Genomic DNA, 24,940 nt, shown 5'->3' with positions numbered 1-24,940 from the left:
CAAAGCGATCGCAGAATGACCCAATACGTGTATAAGTTCTCCGCGGAAATGGTGGAACGCAAGGCGTGTCTGTAACACCCCAGGATTGTCAAGAACGGCCAATTTACCGGCACGTGGACAAAACACCATATCGTCCAGGGTGGTCTCTCAATCATAACTGTTTTTAAAATCTTACGCGGAGCTGACAAATCAAAACCCGTCGCGGCTACAATCGTCAACGGACACGGTGTTTTGTTTGTTTTAATTACGCGGGGTTTTCCTAATTGCATGATATGCTCACCGCTTGATTATTTAAACTGCGAAAATATTTGCTTTGGAAGCGTATCTTTTGATTTGAAGTTTGGTTTTTGCGGTCATCGGGAGCAGGATACAGGGGAAAACCGAGACAAAAGGTCAGCTATTGTTTTAATAACAAAGTGCCCAATTGATCACATCTGCTTATCGCGGTTTTAGTAGTTATGAAAATCCATTCGGACGCTGCACAAATGACATATTTAGGCTGAAAATTTCGATGTCTTACGCATTGCTTGGCTGGACTTCTTGTGTGCAGTGTCTTTCTTAATCATTGTTGTCCGCGCGTGTGGTCTCAAAGTAAAAATGTGTGCGAACAAGGCCTGTAATGGAGCCGATAACCTAACGAGACACTTAAACGTGTCATAAAAATAATGGAAAAGTGAAACAAAATGGAAAGAATGGTAAGGTTTCACAAGCCTAGCCTGTAGGTCTTATCTATGTAGTTTAGGTAACTTTCCAAGAATAACCTCATTCCGGGCCTGCACTCTATTAGACTGGACAACTTTATGGCTGACTGCCTTTCGGAGGCTTTTGTTAATTGATATTAACCTAACAACGACACAAAAGAATTGCACATATAAAGTGCAACGATCGGCCAGTGAGTCGTATACAGTTCTTTTATACTATTACCACTATTCGCTTGTGGTTGTGCATTTAAGCTCAATCAGCAGGTCCATTAATACAGTCTGTGACACTGATCTAATGATTAGCCTAAGAGGGTCGTAATTCACCTTACATCTAGTATTTACCGCATGACTTAGCGCATAGCGTAGCGAAGTGAAAGAACATTGTTGATTCAGCGTTTTCATTTAAAGAATTTACAAAATCGCGAAGTTCACCAAAGCGTGGTGAAAACAATGAGCGTGATTTTCACATGACATCAATTCTTTTAATAAACGCGCGACAGTGTTTAGAAAGCGAAAATTCACAATTACTTAGCACAATAATAAATTACCTTTTGTATTAGTGTGTTCCTTTCGAGGTCTCGCTATGTCACTTTTTTTTGTTTACAACAAGTCAACAACCGATCGTGTGAAATTCCCTCGCTTCGGTGCCTCATCGGAACTGTATACGTCAAAGTGGCAGTTAGCGCAAAGGGGGCAAAAATTGTCCGTGAAAAAATTCCTGGGGACTCCCCCGCCCTTGAAATGTCACATGAATCAATAATAATAATAGAACAGATCCTGTTGCAACACCGTAGGCCACAATCCACTCGATGAAGTTTGATCAAGAATGAATGAATGAGGAACACATGGAACTATCAGACTGCTCTTTTAGCTTTGTAGGCAGGAAGAATATACTTCTGTTAGCTCAGAAATCTTGTAATTCGTCACCGTACGATTTTTGGTGAGTACGATTAAGAGTGTTTCTTTAAATCTTTCAAGTTTTGACGTTTAGCCAACACTTTAGAAGTGACTTTTTTATATCGGTGACTTGTTTAGTTGGGCATTTGTTTAGGCTTTCGCCGCAAAGGAAACACAGTCACTCACAAGAGACGACGAATTTAATTGGATTGATTTTCAGCGCGTTCGGTTCTAGGAATTTCCGTGTCAAAGCTTTAAAGAAAATGTTATAATCTGACTTGAAATAGAAGCAAGCAGTTTTTGAATGTTTGTTTCCTGTATTGCCAGGAATAAGGAAAAAATAGCAATAATTTAACCGCCATCCCGCGATAATATAACAAATTGTCGACACAAGAGTGTGAGGTATCGATCAAGCAGTGAGATTCTAAAGATTTCGTTTTCACAAGGATACAATCGTGCCCTTTCGCAAGGACGCTTACTCTGCTATCTCTTCTATGGCATGCACGGCTGCCTCGACAAGCCCCTACACGTCCGGTACTCATGTATATAACCTCCTATCTTCGGCAATTCTATCCAAAAAGCGCGCGCCGGTTTTGGGCTGCTAAATAAAATCACAGCACCCAGTGACCCTCAAGTGCATTAAAAGGCGTTTAAAAGAGTTCCGAAAGAATTCAGTGACATGATATTCCTGCAGTCTATATGATATTTTGAGAACCGTAGGAAATAAACATTTTGTGTACCATCCAAATCAACGAGCCGTGAAACAGCAACAGCTGGCTGCTCAAGGGCCGGCTTGCGTTACAAATTCTACAGAACCGACTTGCGATCTAGCTCGGCGATCTGAAAACGCGATTGCCTTCCGCTTTCTAGTTGCACGGTGACAATTGACAACTGGATCGTATAGGGAAGCTGATATTTACGTAACCACAATTTAATCACGTTTATCTGTCTTCATGCTCTTTCAGGCTGAACGTTGAGAAACTGCTGCACGTCGAACGGCCACAACACTCGAGTGTTTTTTATCGCACTCAGTAAAGATTATACTTTAAATGAGGTGGGCACGAAACTCATGCATTTGAGAGAATTCCCTCGGCAGTCACTGGCCGCATTTGTGAAAGGAAATCAGCGCGTAAATCTTGGGATCCTTGTGCTTTTCCTTTGGGCCTCATTGTTACCTCTGGTAAGTATTAAAATTTCTATATTTTGTTTCGCGCGCTCTTTAAATTTATTTCTCCTCTGCTCTTCGTTCCGCTGACTGTGCAGTAATAGGGTAGCTTGGTAATTGCGCGGTAGGGCTCGGTTTCCTTCAGATAAAGGGGAAAATATTAAGGATCGATTGATCAAATTCCCAGAGATATCCTGGCAATAATCAGCAATAATTTACCTGTCGAGCTGTATTGGGCCATTTCTCGCACCATTAGCATTTTATCGCCTGCAAGATTTTTATCTATATATGAGTACCTGACTTGTCTTTTTTTTTTTCCTCAAATGGTATGCTAAAAAAACTATTCAAAAAACGTCTGTACACCTCACGCAGGGAAATTCTTTAACAGCACTTCGAAAGAGAATAGAACACGCAGTTGGAGACGCGCGCGCGCGTTCCACGCGAACTTTTCTCTCTTGGGTGAACCTTTCGTGTTCGGAATTTCCTGTTATTGAAATGCAGGTTTTATACGCGTTAAATCAAATTTGAGCTGAGCAGTAAGGCAGATACTCATGAGACCCTTCAACTATTGCTTGCAAGAGTTCGAAACTGAAAAGAATTGAATTGCTACTTTCAATTAAGTGGATTTAATATCGTGGATAACCGATTGACATGGCATGCAAGAACGGTTATCGAGTCACTTTACTGTCTCGGTAAATTCCTTTTAGTTTAAAAGCTTTCTGTTTTTGTTGTCTTTTTCTTGCTGTTTTTGTTTTTGAATTGGGCGACAGCGTATCTCAATCATCGCTTTTATTATGGCGTGTAGCATCACAAATGAACTCGAAGTAGAGAAACGTTTCTTCTCGCGGAACAACGCTCCGATTATAAGTTGCCGGTTTTTTACGTAATTGCTGTAATTATGTCTTTATTTCCCCTTTTGTCTTTATGGATTCGTGTTTTGATATTATGATTTGGTGAATGCAAATGTGGATTGTGAAAATACTTACAGTCATCCAGTGCTAGCTAAGATCGGGTGGTTCGATTCTAAAGATACTTGTTAAGTTCAGTACTGATTCATATCTTCTGGAGATGGTGATCCTTGAGTATCACAAGTTCAAATCAGTTTTATCGATTTTCGAATGTATGAGGCTATCTTCGTCTGAACTATGGTTTAGAACCTGTCTCTCCCAATTAAAATCAACAAATATCTTCTACAATGGCAAATCATAATTTTATAAATATAAAGTACATTAGAGAGAAACCCACAGCTATCGCTCAAGATCAAGGTGTGCACGTGAACGTTATTAAGGCTTGGTTAGATACTAGCCATTGATACAAGACGCCTAACCCCTTAAGCCCCAAGATCCACAAACAAATTCTCCAGACTTATCTCCATACATTTGTTTTAAGAATAGTTGAGAGAATTTGATTTAAGATCAAAGCATTCTCCCTTTGATAATCAATTTAGCAATTCTCATAACCTTTACTCTTGATGATCTGCTGATCTTGTTAGGAGAAAATTGATGTTGGTCACTCTTGGGACCTAAAAGGGTAAAGAACGAAGCATCAGTTATGTTTGCTTTTTCCATATTCTATGCGTCAAATTTTAAGAATGAGAAAACTACATCCACGGTAACATATGGAAAGCGTTGGCCAACAGTCCAAACCACCGGTTATCGGTTTTTGAAGTGGTAGATAACGATATTCAACCGATAGACTAGCTACACCTGTATGTAGTGGATAAGCGAGTCCTGTTATAAGAAATATCCGTTGAGTGGGTGGATCTACGTTTTCAACAAGTAGATCTTATGCTATGTGGTCAATTTACAGCTAATTTTAGCTTTTAATTCTAGTAGAGCGCGAGGGCTAGAGCGGAGGGCTGAAGCCGGGTACGACTGAAATGATCACTGTGCCATTCATTTGACTTCATCTTATATCTGCGTTTTCTTGGTTTTGTTTTTGTTTTTGTTACTCAAGTGTCAGGGAACGGGAATGATCGAAGTACATTTCCTCAGCTATGCAAATCCCAGGCAGAACGACCATCAAAACAGATGCTGTACCGGGCAGGAGGTCCAGGGCCGATGCTCCTCACCCTGCAGGACATTATTCACAGTCTGCGTCGGTTTTTTACATAACATACAAGGCTGCTACTTGGGAAGGAAGTCCTCGGGCATCCTGGGTAACAGCTCGTTCGTTATCCCATCCAATAGCTTGTTGCAGATACCATGGCGAGCCATCCAATCGTGGCCGGTAAGAATAAACCTCTCTTCTTATGGAACCATCCCATTAGAGGGTACTTATTAATGACAATCATTGTCAAAAGTTTTGGGAAGGCTACTACTTTTTACGTCTTTTTTTGTTTTTTTCCCCGTACCCCCGGTGTGCCTAATTGTTCTGTTATATACCAACACCGAATTGGCTGGGCGGGTGGTACTAGCAAAACGGAAAACCCATCTTCGTTTTGAACAATTTGGACAACCCTTCCTAAGTACTTTTCTCCGACATTGTAGTTTTATTCGCGGAGTTTCCGAACTTTTCCAAGTTTTGAGGTCTTTGAATCTTTGTCAAAAATATTTTGTCCAAGGAACCCCTGACTAGGGGTACCAATGTCTGTTTTAAAATATGTATTTTTAATTAGACGGTTTTACCAGACTTTCGCTTTCGCGATACTTCAATAGTCTTTTCGACATTTCATTTTAAAACCTTAAGTTGTGAAATACAATTTCATCCCTTAAGACTGCGAAAAAACTTGACTTTCGAACTCTGACGAGAGTGAAAAATTGACATCGAAGAAATAAGTTCGAATATCGGAAAACGAAAAGTGTACCAGTCAACACTGTCCTTCACAATTAATCGATACGACAGGGTTTTCCGCAAAAGTGAATGCTTCCGAAGAAATAATTCAGTATTATAACCGATTTACTGCATACCGTAGAAGTAAAAACGAAAAAAACAGACAGTTGATTTCAGATCGTACTTTTTTCTTTTTTAAGACGGATGTTGATATGTTCTATATTTTCTATTTTGAGGATATTTAATGGGGCGTATTATTGTGTTTGTTACTAGAATTTCCGCTTGAAAAAGAGCCTTATTTTTCGTGGGAAATTTCAGTTTCGATAGGTCTCCAAAAACTTGTAATTATTTCCTCTTATTTTGTGAATAGTTTCCGTATTGTCTAAATAGACAATTTTTTAAGGTTCCTTTTGGAAATTGAAAAGCAAATGGAGTGACGTGATGTGCTGTAGCTCTTAGTTGCTTTTTAGACTTTTCCCGGAACTTTCCTTCCTACCCGTTAAGAGGCTTAGTCGAGGATAAAACACAACAGAGCGTTTACGCACTGTTAGTGTTTGGGTTTCTTTTTATTAGTGCAGCTTCCGAGAGGAAACATCCTAATGTCGAGCAATCGTTCCCTTCGTCTCTAGTTTAATCTGTTTAGCAAATTTTAGACTTGGAACGCGCGATGGCGATTAAAATATTGCAGAAGCGAGGACCACCGGCCTTGTTTCAGTGTAACAATAGTGTAAAATCACTTCAATCTATAAGACTCGATTTATTTTGAACGGAAGGAAATGGGTTGTCGTCTTAATGTCGAGCGAGGAAACGCAACTTATTTTACTGTAATACGAGGAAGGCGAACCACAAAGGCCGTATAAACATCTTCTTAGTTTGGGTCTAGATTTTCAGGTTCGTGTCAATGTAACAGACTGTTTTAACTACCCATTGTAACTTCTTTATACTTGGCCTAGACTGGCCTTCTCGCGGAATCCTTTTTCCCCCTCTCGTTGGAAAGTTTCTAATTAGAGAAGGCTTGCGAGTTCTGTATGTTTTCAAGCCTCCACAAAATAGTATTCGTCAACGTTGATTTTGTTGACCCCTTTTTAACATCGGACCAATTTGCGGACGGACAATGCATGGGAAATAGTGATTTGAAATTTCTCACGGCCGGATGAAGTGCTGTCACATAAGCGATATACTGGGCTATTTTCGTATTTTCCGTTGTGATGTGATGTAAGATAAAATGAATTTGAAAATTTCCCATGCGAGAACGTCTGATATTGAAGCCCGATACGTGGGAGTCAAGGTTGGTCGGCCACGTTTGATTTGCACATGATCACAGAAGATTGTCTTAATGGACAAAATCCTACATTCAACTGAAGCATTTAAAAAGAAACTATGAAGCGGTATGTTCTTACAGTGCTGTCCAAGGTGGTTTTACTTTAAGTTACTTGTCTGTTGCTGTTGTCTGTAGTATAGAATAAGTTTGTGTTTTTCTCGGTCAGCGTTTATCCTAAATGGTCACCAGGAATTAATACGGCTTAAGAGTCCAGCTGAAGTGTTTGTGTCAAAAACGAAACACTAGTTCACTGACAGCCGCCTGGACTTGTCAAAATTTCTGTATGAGTACACTGAAAGCAATTAAAAGTATCTTTGACCAAGGAAAGATGGAAGTAGACTATTACCCTAAAAGAGTCTGACAGAAGTTGTTACTTTTGGAAGAAATCGCTTTATCGAAACTATTGATTATGGTTCCGCTTACAACTGGAGAATGAACTGATATCTTTCTCTTTTTTGTTTTTGGTGTTTTTCGTTTTTCTTGCGTTAGTGAGTGTACTTCAAAATTCTAGCTTAGTTTACTCAAAACGTGGGGAGATCATCTGAAAGTTATGTCACGTTGTTGGTAGTGACCTTTGCACGCGCCACTTTACTTACGCATAAATATTGCAATTTGTTAAAGCGTTCTAAGCTGCTTATCGAACACTACATCGATTTCTGTATTCTCATATAATTTCCTAACATTCGTTGCGTGTGCCAATCAGTATCAAGTGTTAATTGCTCTCTCGCGCGAATTTGTAGTGTGAAAGTATCGAGTATGTAAAAACATTCAGAGCATAACTCATATTTTTGTGTCTTTGCTTCACAGGGCTCATTCCAGCTCGTTGTCACAGCTAAACATCAAGGTGAGCAAATGTCTTCGGTTTCTGTTTAGTGCCTATTCAATTTCAATATATTTTTGGCCTGTTAGAGAGCTTTGTGCGTGAAGTTTTTAACCTTAAACATTAACTGCTCTGGAATGTTGCAGCGTGGAAGGTAATGAATGTGGGTGTTTTCAGACGCGATAACCCTTTCATTATTGGGATTAAAATTTACTCTCGCCTCACAAAATAGGTCATTGCGGCACGCGAAAGGTTATCTCTTGCATCCAGACTTCATGAACAGGATATAATTTAAATCGCTAACAACTTTCATTCAACTCTTAAAAAAGCACGGTGTCGATGAATGCTGTTCGTGTGTAGACAGTAAACATTGAGTGAGTGAGAGTATTCTCTCGCGGAAAAGGTCATATATTAATTCGATATCCGTTTGACACGCTACACGGCAATAACAGTGCCGTGAATTCCTTCAGCAAAAGCTTAAGAGCTAACGATTCAAACATTTCACTTTAGATTGACATTCTATGGCGTTTGTGTGTGTATACAATAATTATAAAACCATTTGTTCCTGGAGAGAATCTTTGCTGTCATTTGTTGTTTCAGTAAAGTCATTGTTGATTTTACACGCAAGCGAGTAACCCCCAGGATTGATTTGATGGCTTCAAAAATGCCCGCTCAGCGATTCCAAACATTGGAGAATCCTCCAAGTCGTCTCTAGTGTCTCAAAGCTGAATAAGTTCTTTCTTTCCTAAATTATGTCTAGTATATAGAGGCATTCAGGAAATGAAGACACGTTGTTGTTAGCTTTTGCAGTTAATTGGCCCCATGATTTTTTTATGGGCGTAATTTTAACCTTTTAGTTCCTGTTCAGTCTTGAAAAATCATGTAATTTTGTTGTTGTTTTAGCTTCTAAATCCAGCCATAAGGTCGTGTCGGTACATCTTGCTTCTGCTCATAATTTTTTTCAGTCAGTTTTCATTAACCCTTTCACTGCCAAATGTGGCCAAAGGCAAATTTCGACCAAATATCCAAATTTCATTTTCTAAAATTTTGACAAACAAATAGCATCATGTGAAAGTACAGGCAGAGAGCTTTCATTTGAATGGTCACATCATGGGATTTCGTCCACAGACTCAAAAGTTAGAGTCACCTTACAAAACTCCATCAAGCACCCTGGCAGTGAAAGGGTTAAGAGTTTTCATTCACTCAGTTTCAGTCGAAGCTGACACGTAAAAGAGCCTAAAGAGCGACTGACACAGTAACAAATATAAATCACTGTCTCATTTCCTTCTCATAATACTCTAGCATAGATCTTCTTTTCTCCAGTTATCTTTTTAAATCTCTTAACTCACTTAACCTATATGTTCAATATCTCCGATCGTGATAATGGCGTGCTAATGAAGCCTGGCTAAACAGCTTATGTGGTACGTACAAACAGCTAGTGCCGGGATGTTATGTTTGTATCAGTTGAAGTGGGTTAATGAGTTGTTCGGTCCTGATAACCTTTTGCCCCCATCGCCTTGTCAACGGATTGTCCGGTTGTCTTAAAAACCAGCCATATCGGCGCGCTGATAAGGTTAATCCTCTAAAACTGATGTTACAGGATTTTCATCCCATCGACGATTTTTAATTTTAGCGTAGTTTAAAAGCTCTTTGCTAGATAACTTTGGCATCGTGTTCTGTGGAATGCTAGACAATCTTTGTTAGTGCCAACATATTGTGTGTTTGAGGCGACTAGGTTCAAAGACGTACAGAAACATATTGCCACAACACATCGATAGGATAAGGTTGCTTATTCGATTTCAGTGCTGCGACTTCATTGCATTAATCTAATTGTAGTCTCATGTGTCGCCGTGTTTTTATATGAAATCATAGAATGTAATGACTCTTCGAAACTGGCGACTACTCTTTCGACAATATCTTGAGGAGTTACAGCCAACCGAGTTTTGATTTAGTTTGGTTTGGTTTACTCATGACCGTAGAGATTAATTTTCGGCTTACTATGTTGCCTCTTTATCATATCTTCCGTCTAGTTATTTGGCTTACGTTTGGAAAATCAATTAGTCTGAAATTCGCCGATTTTATGTCTCGTTAATTCCTATTGTTTAGACACGAAACGCACGAGTTCATAACCTTCGTATAACTCTCTGTCTGAAAAAACAGGCATTAAGATAAAGCCGCTGTGTCGACATAGTCACTAAGGAATCAAAGTGATACACTAACCCGATAGAAATCCGGAAAAATGCTCTGAAGAATTGACTTTTAAATATGCCTTTTTGAATCTAAGGTATAGTCCGCAATCAACTTGTTAAAGTGAAGTTAGAAACACGTTTCATCGCTCAATTCTTGGCCGCAAAGGCCAACTTTCTTGGAATGATAGGCTTTCTCTTTTTATCCATATTGCCAGGGAGTACCAGCCCATATCGTGCTCCAGTTTTTGACGTGGGCTCAAAAACGTTTTTTTAAAAAAACATCTTTTCTGCACTGATCAGAATATCAAAAACATCAGCTTGGGTTTTCTTTGCGGAAAACTCCTTGAATTCTGTGCTCAGCTTATGATAAGTTACTAAGCTTAAAGGTTTATGGAGAATATGAACTGGGAAAGAAAGGTTAACTCGATAGCCTCTAGCAGGGCTTAACCAGCTTGCGAACAGGAAAGGATAATTAAGAGTTATAAGAATTCTTTACTTATTTGGCGCCATTGCCCTCCCTAAATGGCGTGCCAACAAAAAGTAAAAGCCACTGAGTAAAACTGATACTTTGTGAAGGTGTTTCTTCCGCAATTCCCTCGCAAACAGTGCTTACTGCACTCGCCTGTCCGGAAAAGACAATCCACTGTTAAACGTATACTTTGTGAAATCTGTCGACTTCAGCGTTTCTAAAATACGATTTGCTGTGTTTCTGTTTCCTTTCCCGTTAATAGTAATCAGGGCTCAAAAAAAAGATCCCGTCCGGTAGTTCCGTTAGTCCCGGACTTGCAGAGAGATTTTCTTGCTGGGCAAGTAACTTTTAAAGTTGAGTAACGGTCGCCGCAAGTCATCCTGTAACTAAATCATTAACAAAGAAGAGCAAAAAGTGACCCCGTGCAAGCAAAATGTTAGAGCTGTTTGCCCAGAGAATAAGCTGGAATTCAAGCTTGTTTCGAGCCTTGAGTAATGCGCTGGCATTGATCCACATTGATCATTTTTTAAAAAAGGCTTGTCAAGCTTATATTTGCTAAATATATACAGTCATCATTAACTTTGTATATCATCCAAAATCTCTAAACTTGAATACTGTTTCACCCTACTTTTAAGAAATCATACACTTTGGCTAAACTTGCCGGCATTGAAAGTTAAGGCGCATTCTTTTACCATCTGCTTTATGCACTAAAGGAGATCATTTGTTGTTGTCGTCGTTGCTGCTGTTGTTGTTGTTTTCCGCGTTCTATTCTAACCTTGGAAACGTAAGTTTGAGTTAGGTATTTAAATGAATAAAGGGTGGAATGAATCAGAGCTTGAGCTGTCTTAAATTTAAGGAGCTACCTTTCTGTTTGTGACTGAACTATTTTTAAAAACTGAGTCAGTAAAATGGATAAAGCAGCTGTCAACCAATTAACTTCTGTCAAGTATTTTATCATTTCGTGTGTTTTTCCACCTTAAGCTTTATCCATGTCTAATTACTCAATCACCTTGTCAATGTCTTTAATTAAAGTCAGTTATTTATCATGCAAATGCGATAATATGTTTTTGATTGAGACCACACTGTAAAAATTTCAAGTCGTCTGCAAATACTTCGATAGCGGAAAAGAAAGGTCTGTTTTTGTCCGGACAGCTGGAAAAAATTAGTGGGAAATGGAAGAGACGTAATTCCATCTATCGCCTTTATTTTAGCAGTAAAGTATTCCGATGGGAGTGCAGTGATATCCTAGAACTGAAACCATCTAAGCCCCACCTTAATCATTGCAGGTTAATTTAATCCTTAAGGGTGATGTTACACGAGACGATTCGCAACTACGATTTTGAGCGTAACACAGCGTGACAATGTTTGAACAATGCTGCAACCATTCGAAACAATGTCGCAACAATGTTGTAATGCTGTGTTGCGCTAAAAATCGTCGTGGCGAATCGTCTCGTGTAACATCACCTTAAACACTCAAAGAAACGGGTTATGATAATCAATAAAATGATCACCAATGGGGAAATACTTTGATCTTTTGTCAAATTCTCTCAGCTAATTCTCAAGTAAATCTATGAAGCTCAGTCTGGAGGATTTGTATGTGGATACGACATATTGGGGCTTACAGGGTAAATAGGAGTCCTCACTCCCTCTTTAGTTTCTATCGAAGTAGGAAATCCAGTCAAAGTGAGTCTTGGCCCAATGCAAGAGAGAATTAAGCGTCTCGTCTGATATCAAAATTATTTTCAAATAACTGTACTTATCTTGCATTTCAAGGTTCATTTGTGGTGTTTCCCACTTTTCCCTGGCAAGTCGACTGTTCTGGGATTTACCGCGCTTGACGTTCGTGTTTTCCCGCGCTCGTCGCGTTATGCCACCTGCTACACGCTTTCATTCGCGCCAATTGTTCAAGAATATTTTTCTTTCGAGCTCCTCGATTGGCTAAGTCAACGATTTAGGAGTTTACCGCGCTTGACGTCCTTGTTTTCCCGCGCTCGTCGCGTCATGCCACCCACTACACTCTTTAATGCGCGCCAAATGGTCAGATGTTTTTCTTTCCAGCTCGCCGATTGGTTGACCTGGCCGAGGATGGACTGTTAAGTCATGGCCACAAAAACTCACTGCAAATCATTTTCTTTCAGGTGCATCCAGTTCAGTATTAATCGAGGAAGCCGTTGTTAAAAGGCAAAACCTGCTACCAGGCACACAATGGCATAATGTGAGTCACGTAGGCACAGTTGCGAACATCACCTTCTCGTATCGAGTAGTGTGTGAACAGAATTATTATGGCGACTCCTGTTCCAAGTACTGTCTGCCTCGTAATGACTCCAATGGACACTATACGTGTGATAGTGATGGTACCATAGTCTGTTTACCGGGCTGGAAAGGCTCATATTGCACCGAAGGTAATAGCTGTGTTTTACTGTGGTAGACTCAGCGCATATTATGTGGTATACTCTTACACAGAAATTACATTTAACTTACGATTTGTAAGTGTACGCGGCTTTTATCGCTTTCTATCAAAGTGCCTTACGAACAACTTTATTCCAGGCTAAATTTAAAGAGGGCGACTTTCTTTTGGCAACGTTATAACCAGGACAACAGCAAAGATCTGCTCAGTGGCTTTCTCACAATAGTCAAAAGTTACACTTTTATCTGTGGCGTTAAGTTTTGATACCAGTTCCTATAGTTGGCTAAACTATCAAAATTTCAAACTCATCATCATGTTGAAAGATAGTAGAAAATGGATTTTGTCTGCCAACTGGACGAACTCCGTTTTTACAGTGTCTAGCATACTGTCAACGAAACCACTCTGTATCTATCTAAAATAAGCCTTACAATGTAAGTACCATCTTCCAGATTAACTTTGCTCGGTAAAATTATGACGCGAAACGGAGTCTTGAAGTGGTTTTCATATTATTCAAGTAGCCGACCGAAATAATTTCATAGGCAATTAGTGCAATTACAGCAGTGGGAATTCTAAAACAGAACTATAAAACAGTTTAGACCTTACATTAACTGGAATTTTCAAAGTTTTATATACACGGTCGTGCTTCAGGCTGATCAGTTTAATGTAAGTAAGTACAAACTTGGGTAAAAATTTGGATTTATCTTAAAACAAAATGGCAAATATGTACAAAATGATCGCGCAAACTTATACTTTGTAAAGCAATCGATTCCTGGGTTTCATTTGGTGCGGAGGCAAAAATCGAGTACGAAGTTAGGAAGCTTAATGAGTTTAAATTTTCAAGCTTTGTGAACAAAAAATCCTCCGTTAAGTTTAGTTAAAACAGTTTCCGCACTGAGTTCCTTAGGAATATCGCTTCTTTTGCCTGGTGTCCTTATCTTTTCGTTCACAACAGTTTTTTTCCTTCAAAGTCATTCATTTGTGGAACAGCACTAGCCAATTACCACTGATCTAACGGAATTTTTATAGCTAGCAAATAGCAATTTTGTGGTGTACTATTTTCTTGTGGAAGCCTTCCCTGACATTTGCTCTATTGCTCAATTCCCAATAACAAGATTGACTCTTTAAGCCTCTTCTAGTTCTATAAGCGGAAATTCCATGAAAGTAAAGGGCAAAACTCATAGCCAACTTTTTCTCAAGTTTGGTTAAAATTACATGATTTCTCACTCAACTTAACAAACAGAGGTAAAAACGTAACACAAGCTTTTTATGTCTTGCTTCAGCGACTTCAGTCGATACTTGAAAACATTCAACATTCCTGTTCCATCAATTTTTACCTTTTTTAAGAAACTTCTACTCAATATGAACACTTAGTTTTCGCCGTATTTTTCCGTCGTTAGGACCTCGTGTATCTATCGTTTGTTTACCGTTTTTCAAGGATTAGGCGTGTTTTGTTGCTTCTTTCTTCTGTAAGTTTGATTATTACACAGACTAACAATACCATCTGTAAGCTTCTTATTTGAGCTTAGTAATAGATATTCAATAAACGTCGTCATTTTCAATCGAGGGGACATATAGCAAGTCCACGGAACACATATTTAAATTATTGAAAATTCTTTTATTAGCATCTCAGCTCAGAATATTTAAATCTGTAGCAGATTTTAACGAGAAAACTCCATTACTCTGTGAACCTTGATTAGTATGCGCTCTCACGTTGTTCAATCGAGTGTGTCGTGTCGCCCAACCCAAACATTTAAACTTAACAGACCGTAAAATCAACAATATTAAACAATATTTTTCGTATTTTGTGTGGGGGTTGTATTGTTCAAGGTCGTTCATTAATGGCCTCTTGTGCAGAGCACGATAGTGTTATTGTTATTGTTTTGATGCGTGTGTATGCCTCGCAACTGTGCGCTTAATTGGCAACTGCAGCTGGCAATCGTTACGTGCCAAGGCAGGTAGTTCAACAGTTATGCCTCTATTTTATTTTGCCCAAGGGCCCTTTAAACACGCGCTTTAGAAAACAAACGGTTTGATTAGCTTTTCCTCGCTGTTTGACTCGTGGTGCGTGCGCGTGTAGCGCGTAACGAGGGTGACGCGCGTGGAGAGCCTTGGTGACTCGTCTGTATAATTCGTAAATGATCGGTGAAAGTCTCTTAAACACGCAGATGATGATATGAAATGGGTGTTGACGAATAAAGACGTTCAGTTTCTGTAAAATTAAATGTGTTATTCGCTTTGGTAAAAACGAAAAATCTGTTCAACATTTGCTGCAATTTCCACATGCACATCATATTTTTTCTGCACTAACGTACTTTCCCTAATGTCCTAGTTGTTTGCCGAGAAGGATGCCACCCAACTTACGGCAGCTGTGTCACGCCGAACACTTGCGAGTAAGTAAGCCAGTTAGCTACTTTCGATGTTAGTGATGCCCTTAATTGGGTGGAAGTCCTTCACACAACAGATGTTTAAAAACACATGGACGGCTTTTACAAACATTCTAAATGAATGAAACAGATTTATGAGTATGGAACAAGAGAAAAAACTGAGATCAAGGGAATCGAGATAATGAAGTGAGTACCAGATCGAAGTCCAGCATATGAAACTTTCACACAGCGCATTAGCGAACGAACCGGTGTATGTGTAATAACATTTCTATCGTGTTCTTTTATTTCCATTTTATCTCCCTTTCCAACAATAACAACAGATATAACAAGGAAACAATTTTAAAAACTCTTCTTTTGACGTTTAGGTCGATATGTAAAATTTCACGTCAGGTACAGCCGTACGTACTTTTTTGCAGTGGTCTAAAACAAGGGCAGCCATTTGGACCTCTGAAATAAGCAAACGTGAAAATAAGATTCATGCTTATGGTTAAGCTAACCCAGCCCCTCAAAACAGCTACCTTCTTAAAAACGTTGTTAGAGTCCTTTGGATTCTTAGACGAGTGCGACTACGAGTACGAGATTTTCTTAAAACCAAGTAGCGCGCGCACGCGCGTTAACCAGCGTCATTTTAGCGGGAAAACATGATAGTCGTCGTCATTCTACTGAGGTTTTTAACTATACGTTAAAAAAACTTTTAATCAGATCTGGTACTCATAGTCTTTCTCGTCCCTGAATCTAAAGATACTTATTGATACTAATGTTAAAACTTTCATCATCTCTTTATAGCTGTGCAAGTGGGTGGAAAGGAGCAAATTGCACGCAATGTCGTAAACAGCCCGGGTGTGTCCATGGTACATGTAGGTCGCCATGGGAATGTAATTGTGACTTCGGATGGGGTGGAATTTCCTGTGATGTTGGTAAGTTTCTCCATACATTTGTCTGTTTAACCTAAATTTCTCCTAGTTTTCAGTATTATTAGACCAGGGAACATCTCATCCTTATTAAACGTGCTATTTTCAGATTTGGAAGTCTGCGGTCGAAAAAAGCCGTGTAAAAACGGTGCAACTTGCACAAACATTCGAGGAGGACACTACGCTTGTTCGTGCGCAAAAGGTTATACTGGAAAAAACTGCACCGTGGGTGAGTAGACTTATTGCGACCCATATCGATGTATTTAACAATTATTCCTCGAGCCCTAATGGGCTCTGAGTCAATAGCCAATGGGCTATTGACTCAGAGGCCATGAGGGCGAGAGGAATAATTGTTTCAGTAAAATCCAACTAGTTGTTAAAAAATATCAAGACAAAACAACTTTAGCCAGCTAAAGCTACACTTTAATCGATTTTTGCCCACCAAATTGCCGGCGCTTTTCGCTACTAGTGGGCTATAACATATGGCGTAGTAGAAGCTCAACCAATCAGAACGCAGCATTGATTGTGAGATATTCCTCCCCCAGGCAATATCCGATTATTTGATAGAATTTAGAAGGGCCATACACCGTTTATGGCCAAATAAACTATTTGTAAATGTGCTCCAAACTTCTAGTTATTTGTGTCTCAATGAAGTGGACAACACTGCTGATTCCACCACTTACTTTACCCACCTTGTTACCAACCCCCCTGGGAATGATGCTGGACCCACTAAGAGATTTGCTCACTGGGACCGAGTCCCATCTTTTTTTAGAGAGAGAAATTTTAAGGAGGGCACAGCGGCTTATTATTTTGTCATGCCTTGCATTTTTCAGAAATAAATGAATGTGCCAGTGATCCGTGCTTTAACGGAGGAAACTGTACGGTAAGATTAAATTGTGTATTGTTATATCATGGTTAGGGAGGGAGGGTTATGGTTATGGGAGGCTTAATTACGGTCTAATCTAGTGACAAGGGCAAAAAAGGGAGTCGCTTGTGAAAGGATGTGCTTTCTTTCTTTGAAAATTCCTTTTCACTCGCTGGCGGAGTGGACGGTATTATTTGTGTTATACTGGAGGTATAATCATTGATTACGGATCCATGTTCGTCACTTACGGAAAAATTACGTAAACGAAATCGAGTCCAAAGGAGTCCATTTTCCCAGCCAAGGTGCCCCTGATAAAATGAAAAGGGGCGGCTAATTTGCAGTCGCCCGTGATACAGTCAACTCTCGCCTTGCGGACACCCCGCTATAACGGACACCCCGATAATACGGGCAGCAGTAGCTCGAAAATTTCTGCCTTAGTGCCACAGGAACACCAGATTGGGATGCGTTCTGACAAACGCGATGAGCAGTGATGAGTGAGTGCTACTGGCTTCAGTCTTCGTCTCTGTAGGTTTCCTCTGACCGTGGGAGATCTGAGTACAAGATTAGGATTGATGTTGAATTTCTGTCTAGAGGGTTTATTAGTCAACCTTCATTGTATATTAAAGGTATTTCTTATATAAGCAAGCAAGATGCTCAAATCGCTTGAGTTAAATTTGCAATCAGCTATTGAAGGGAAATGAAAGTAGTTTGAGAGTAACGAAGAAAACTATAAACCCTCTGTGGTCTATTTTTTGGCCAGTTTCCTCTACTGTAAAACATGATTCCCTAGTCAGTAGGCTTTCGAGCCTCAAGCTCCAGCTGTCCAACAGCTGAACGGACGTGTTGCTGCATTTTGGGCCCGATTGTGGGCGATTAACCCTTTCACTGCCAGAGTGTTTGATGCAGTTTTGTAAGGTGACTCTAACTTTTGAGTCTATGGACGAAATCCTATGATGTGACCATTCAAATGAAAGGTCTCTGCCTGTACTTTCACATGATGCTTCTTGTTTGTTAAAATTTTAGAAAATGAAATTTGCAAATTTGGTCGAAATTGGCCTTTGGCCACATTTGGCAGTGAAAGGGTTAAGGGGCTTTATCACGAGGATATTGCTGACGTAGGTCAATTCTGTACCCAGTTGTTTTCAAGTTATAAGTCATGTCCATCCTTGCCATTCGTAGCAACAGATGACAGGGAACAGTTTCAATTCCTCAATATGGTCCGTTAAATAACAAACCTGGACCATTATTTTTGGAATTTAATTGATGTGAACACACGATTCAGCTTTTTAAAAGGATAGCGAATGGTGTGATATACCCCTTTTAATCTGATTGCAGCATTTTACTTGTTTTGCAGGATCTAATAGGAGATTTCAACTGTTCCTGTCCCGAGGGATATAGCGGGAAACAGTGCTATCCCGACTGTGGGCCCAATAGATGCCATAATGGTGGCACTTGCGTGAATGGTATTCGCGGCTACCATTGCATATGCGAGAAGGGATTTACCGGAAGTATTTGTGAGGTGGTGATACCAACAGTTCCTACGAATCATTCTTTGAGCAACGGTACTACCAATCAGCCGATTAATACTATTGAAAGCACTACAAATGGAACTGTTAATACCACATTGGCAACGGCAACAACAACAAAACATACAACTAAAAATGAGTCAATGGGTAGGTAGTATATAACAGCTGGTAAATGCGAATTCATGAGAGCTTGGAAATGGCCTTAACCGGGCCTTTTTCTTAACGCTTTCAGGCGCGGGTCTAAGATCAATAGTGACCAAAGACGCAAACTTCTGGGGTGGTCTTGAGGCATGCTAGCCCAGCAACTTTTTTTTTGGATTTTAGCTCCCTAAAGTACCCTTTCCTGGGTTTTCGAGTCTTTCAGATACACTATTGCCCAGATTTCAACTTGTAGAGTTATTTTATTATTAAAAATATATTTATCATGAAAAATCTGGCCGATTTCCGTAGAACGGTGGAAACTGGTGTGGATCCCCGCCTGGCTTTAGACGCCTAAAATAGTCCAAAGATACGTCATGTAATAACTGATTATTTCTTAATGCAACATTTTTATTCGTTTTACAGGAGACACGTACAATTCAGAGAGAAAATCAGGTAGGTTAAACTTTGCATATTGCGGTGCAACAAACTCAACAGGAGACACTGCCCGGGGGTGGGGGAGGGGGGGGGGGGGGGCGGAATGCCATATAAAATTGACAGGGCATTTTTTGTAAATTTCTTTATGCACAGTGCTAAGCGTTACCTGAATGGACAAATATAGTGACTTTCCATCCCAAACACCCTAAGTGAGACCAAAATCTGCAAGTTACACCTCAAAGCGAGACAACGAGCATGCCCGCCACTTTTGTATGGGAGTCCCTCCCCCCTCCCCCCAACCCCGGGGGCCTCCGACCTGCCCCGCTGCTCTCATTTTTTATTGGCCAGAAGACTACAAAAGTCAGACTCGTTTGTACTGAACGTAAGCTGTGATAGGTCCATTTATCTCTTCCACTCCCAAAAGTGGCCTAAGGCACAATTCAACAAAATTCCCGAATTTTATTTTGAAAAATGCTGATAAACCGAATACTACCATGTAAAAGTACTGCAGAAGAGGTTTCAATTGAATGGTCACACCTCGGCTCCATTATTCACTTTGCAGTTCCACGTCACGTGTCTTGAATTTAAAATTTGAATTCAATATTCAAAGTTCATGTTCAAAGAGAGAGACCTAACGCGCTCTGAGTCACAAAATTTTGCTTAAGATAGACTCTGATTATCAATGACAGATAGCAATGATGATAATAATGATGATGATGTTTGATCTTTGCAATTCATTTTTAAGCTACCGTAAAATTCCGAAGCCCCGGGGCTTATATTTTTCAAAGGCCCTTTTTGAGGGGCTTATTCTTGGAGAGGCTTATCTACGGAGGGAAATTTGCGATTCAAAATCGATTGGGCTAGCCTTATACTTGGAAGTAAATTTACCGTTTTTGCTTTGTTTTACTTTGTATTTGAGGGCAATTTTCCAGGTACAAGCCCCCCGGGCGGCTTATATTTGGAGAGGCGATTTAACGTAGGGTTTTTTGCGTTACCGGATTGGGGGGCTTATATTTGGAGGTGCTTATACATGGAGGGGCTTATTTTCGGAATTTTACAGTAATTGTTTCATTTCCTTCTCAGGGATCACAAAACAAACTACCATGATCGTCTCCATTGTGGTCTCTCTTATAATACTTCTTCTTTGTATCGTCGCTTGCATGGCGTGGAAATTCTGGAGAAAACACAGGCGAAGTCCTGACAACGACACAGCGGGAACCGCTGAACAATCGGCGCAAGCTGCTAATCCAAAACAAATAGACATTGAGGATCCTGATTCAAAACATTGTGCGGGCGCAAGGTCAGGAAATCCTGAAATTATAAGAAATTTCGTGGCTTCAAGACAGCAGGAAAAGAATACAAATAAAACGAAAGAGAACCTTGGAGATGAAAAGATTCTTAAAGGAAAAAAGTTCAGAGAAAATACTAAGTAAGTATTAAGCTTTGAGTTGTACTTAAGTGTCAGCGGTAGACTGCAATAGCACGTGCGTCTTGTCACTTTCGCCCAGTTTCTGCGCAACTATCTTAGGTAATCAAATACTGCTTTCTGTCCATGTGTTACAAAAAACAACGAAGCTAAACGTTCAGAGCACTTTTAAGTGGCTCTTAAACACTGGAAAAAGAGGTAGTTTCCTATAAAATGCTGGCGCCTAGGAGATTAATTTGAGTGAGATAGAATATGTTTACGACTGTATTTTAGATTCAAATTTACGGCGGGTTTTTAATAGGTGGAATTTTTCTCATCATCTGATCTCATCTCATCAATCATTCTACTAAACTGGGCGTAAGCAGATGTGGCAATATCTATTCTCGTTGCAAACTAAGTTAAACTCTTGTAGTCTAACAAAATAACGCATCTGGCTTTGGCGTTAACTGTCTACGATCGTTAAAACTTGCTGTAAATGATTGTCTTGCAGAGTTTCTTTGGAATTATCTGACTTAACAACAGTAAAAACGACAACAACGACGACGACGCCTCCAACTTCAACAACGAGACGGATGAACTTAGATGAACTGTATCTTCCTAATCGGTGTTTCGACCAAGGATTTTGGCAAGAAGTGGAGCTGGAAATATAATTTAATTTATTTAACTTAAGGTAAGTCTTGTACCTGTTTTGTCTTTTAACCGCTGCTACTTAAGCTCATTTATATAGGATACGCTTTCGTGAGCGCGGTATGGAAAAGCGATCTTCATAATCGTGAAAGTCTGGGCAACTTTTTGATTTTCTGCAAGAATTGCTTATCATTTCAGAAGCAACATTAAGCACTATTCCTAGGGGAGGGGGGGGGTTCCTTTATGGGACGCTCGTCAGAAAATTAAAATTTAACCCCCAAGGGAGACCAATGTGGGTGTGGCTCAAGCTTAAACTGATACCTGAATGGGCAAATATAGTGAGTTTCCGTTCAAACACCCTAAGTGAGACCAAAATCTACAATTTACACCTCTAAGCAAGACGACAAGTATCCCCGTCACTTTTATTTGGGAGTTCCCCTCAGGCATTTATTATAGTGTTTATATGATATCCAAATCTTAAAATCAGTCTAAAAGCGTTGTCTGGACATATCAATCGGGAAAGAGAAATGAAAACTATATAAAAACTCGGGGGTCGTAATGGCAAAAAACTGAGGCAGCGATGAAAATACAGTTAGGCTGTCAGACCACGGGCTTCAGTATTTTACGTTTCAGTCACCAATTTTGTTGTTAGTCTGTAGTTGTTAGTTATTTCTCGTTAGAAAAATACATTACAAAACCGGGACATAAGGCAGTCTTTTTGCTACAAAATACACAGTAAGTGGGAAAAAAACTGTTTAATCAGCATTAATGTATCTTAAGCAACCATAAAACTCTTAATCGTACGTTCTGGTTAGGTCTTTAGGCGACTAAGTGGTTAGGCTTAACTGGGCTGCTCTATTTCACATTTTTTAAATGTTATCTTTGATTTTTAGACAACGACGTTAACGACAGCGAAAGAAGACAGCTGAAATTAGGTGATCTTCGCCATTGGTACACTAATGATCACGTGTCGTGCGCATGACGTCACGTGAAGGGCGATGTACATGATGGGATCAAAGTCTGCATTCCTAGAAAAGAGAAAGAGTGGAAACTGGATGGGATCGCAATGTTATATGTGATTGGTCCTCAAGGTGAAAATGAAGAAGGTCCCATTCTTAGAGACATCCTTACTTGGCGAGAAAGCAGGACTAAGGCACGAGGGGTCTGTGTGAGAAACCCACAAACAAATTGCTTTGACATCGAAATGCTTTCTGCATCAATTGATATTTGCTGCTCTCGAAGGTCCTGTTTCTTACTGTGGATAAAGAGTGGAACATTTCTAACTTGTAAATTCAGCTTTCAGTATATATTTTTACTCGTTTGTCGAAGATCATGAAAACAAAACACAAAAGCAAAACTTGGCAGGTAATCAAGCGCTGCTGCCTTTCATAGACTCTGAAACGAGACTGAAACAGGCTTACCTTCAGTTCTCCCTTATGAAATGGGGAAGAAAATTGCTTTGAGAAAATCACAATTACATTGTATAACTTTGATTCAGGCGAAAAACCATGATAGCGTTTTATCATGGTTCAACTTTGAGAAACCAAATTTCGTAGTTCGTCTTCATCTACCCCATTTTGGAGAAGATTATATTTCGCATGTCCAGCCCAGATTGTAAATTTTCCGATTACAGAGAGATGAACAAGGCTGTTATTTATAAAACCCGGTTTACGAAAGTGGTAGGGATATAATATATATAGCCAAATTTGTATGAATTATTAATACTATGTTAGAACCTTCGTAAGGAGATAGTGTAAGGGCCTGTGGTCAATTGCCAACCCATTGACTCCTTCAAATGGCTAAGTTTAAAATCCAAAAATTTGTAAATACTAAAGAACTAACAGAACCACCGGAAAGTACTGCGAAAGAGCTTTCATCTGAATGGTTACATCTTAGAATTTAGTCATGGTAGAGCGCATTATTAACAGAGTACCATTTTAAATGGCCTTTTTTATGTTAGAGATGTAAAGTCGTCTAAAGTCTGAGACGTTAAAGTCGACTGGTGTAAAAACAGGACGCATTAAAGTAGACGAAACTGACTCTTCCCAGTCTTCTCTGGACGAGTTGGATATAAATGTGTCCCAATTTACCGTGTCCCGTTTTATACTAGACGCATTTAACGCCTAACACGTTTAAGTCGTCGTGTAAGTGCGTCGTTCCGACCCACTTAACAGGAGACCTTAATGTCGTCAGACGTTAAATGCGTCTGTCTTATTTATTTAAGACCACCTGAACGTCTCTCTCTGGCTTTAACGTGTCTTGCAGAAAAAAGGCCAGTTAGTGCTTAGTAGCTTTCATTTGAGTGATTTGACATTTCACCCACAATCCACATTCCATGACAGGATTTTTTTCTCTGGCAGTAAAAGGTTACCGACTCATAATAATCTGTTTAAGTGCTTTTAAAAAACATATGTGCACTTTTGAAGGGCTGTCCAAAGAAACCATATTAATAGCCGAAAGCTCATCAGCTCTTTACTAGCATAACAAATTTTACTTACTTACTTTGACTTGTTATGGATACCTGCACCCCTTCATCAGATGTTTCCGCTTTGCTGTCATATTTTTTTTGCTGGCTTCTGACTGGTTCATTCCATCTACACAGCTAACACTCCATAAGGATTGCTTGCTCGCTCGCAAGTTACATGCTCGCCCGCGCGACAATCCCGAGGGATTTTTTGCTGGCCTCCGACTAGTGTATTCCACTTACACTGCTAACACTCCCTCGGGATTAACCGCTCGCTCGCAGGTAACATGCTAACCTTAACCCTACGCGACAATCCTGAGGGGATTTTTGCTGGCTTCTGACTGGTTCATTCCACTTACACTGCTAACACTCCCTCGGGATTGCTCGCTCGCAAGTTACGTGTTCGCCCGAGGGACAATTCACTGCTAGCAGTCACCATTCCACCATGCGTGGCTTCCTAAAGTTATCAATATGGTTTCTTTTTCGGCAGTCTTTGGAAAACTGCTCTGATCTGTTTTCTTTCCAGAATGTAACACTTCCGTCTAGTCTACCTGTAAGTCGTCATTTATTGATTTAGTCATTCAAAGACTAGTCTTTTCCACTTGTTACTCTGGTACAACACATGGGAATTTTTGCTGCTTTTGTAAATTAATGAGGCAATCTTAGACTAACGAACTCAATTTTAAAAGGTTCGGTTCCTTTTTTGCTTTGGCCCGATATAATTTTAATTTTGATTTACTCACAATTTATTGTTTTAAAGTTGGCGTTTTTTTGTGTTATCCGCGTGTACAAAGTTTTCCGCCTTATTTAATACGCTTAAACTAAAATTTTCCTTCTAAATTCTGTACTTGCACAATAGAAGTAACATTCGCTTGACTTTTAATTCTGAAAGATTCTGTCAAGATCTCCAGATCAAAACCTCAGTTACTCTTATTCCTATTTTGACGTCTTAAAAAAATAGTTTAGCCCTTTCCAAATGTTGCTCATTATATCCGTCTGAAACGTTGGGCTTCAAAGTTTATCAAGAATTGTTCCTTTGATTTTACGACGAGCAAGTTTTCTTTTTTGCGAACCGTTTCCTTGTTCACTCGGTACTGAACTTAGGCTGTGTCTACACTAAGCCGGAAAGCTTTTCACGTCGAGATTTCGGAAAAGCATCAGCGTCATCTGTTCAAACTGCGTCAAAGGGTGGCTCAGAAAGCTATTCGATGTGACGGTCCACGTTCAAGATCGGCAAGGCGCAGATTTGCAGACCGTTACAGTACCCGCGCCTAAATCACTGTTCTCATGTGTAAACAGAAGCTCTGTCTGACGTGATTTTCGTGCCGGCACAAGAGCTATTCGGTATGGTGTAGTCATAGCCTTAAAGGTATTTTTCATAAGATACGCTTTTTGTTTAAGAGTTTTCACGTGCTGTTTG

At 39.8% G+C, this 24,940-nt stretch overlaps 1 protein-coding gene across 1 annotated transcript; it reads left to right on the top strand.

Moving 5' to 3' along the window:
• The first annotated feature begins 1,414 nt into the window (after positions 1-1,414).
• Positions 1,415-23,455, top strand: LOC140942492 (delta-like protein 1). The gene is made up of 13 exons (XM_073391403.1): positions 1,415-1,641; positions 2,564-2,778; positions 4,720-4,992; positions 7,664-7,700; positions 12,473-12,736; positions 15,071-15,131; positions 15,912-16,042; positions 16,146-16,265; positions 16,870-16,919; positions 18,256-18,577; positions 20,084-20,432; positions 20,920-21,099; positions 21,950-23,455. The coding sequence occupies exons 2-12, from the start codon at positions 2,668-2,670 to the stop codon at positions 21,077-21,079; spliced, it is 1,878 nt and encodes a 625-aa protein (XP_073247504.1). The 5' UTR covers positions 1,415-1,641; positions 2,564-2,667; the 3' UTR covers positions 21,080-21,099; positions 21,950-23,455.
• The last annotated feature ends 1,485 nt before the right edge of the window (positions 23,456-24,940 follow it).

Source organism: Porites lutea, chromosome 7 (genome assembly GCF_958299795.1).
Source record: "Porites lutea chromosome 7, jaPorLute2.1, whole genome shotgun sequence".
In the NCBI taxonomy this organism is placed as follows: Eukaryota; Metazoa; Cnidaria; class Anthozoa; order Scleractinia; family Poritidae; genus Porites; species Porites lutea.
The sequence above is the reverse complement of the archived record's forward strand: the minus strand, read 5'-3'. Positions and strand labels throughout refer to the sequence as shown.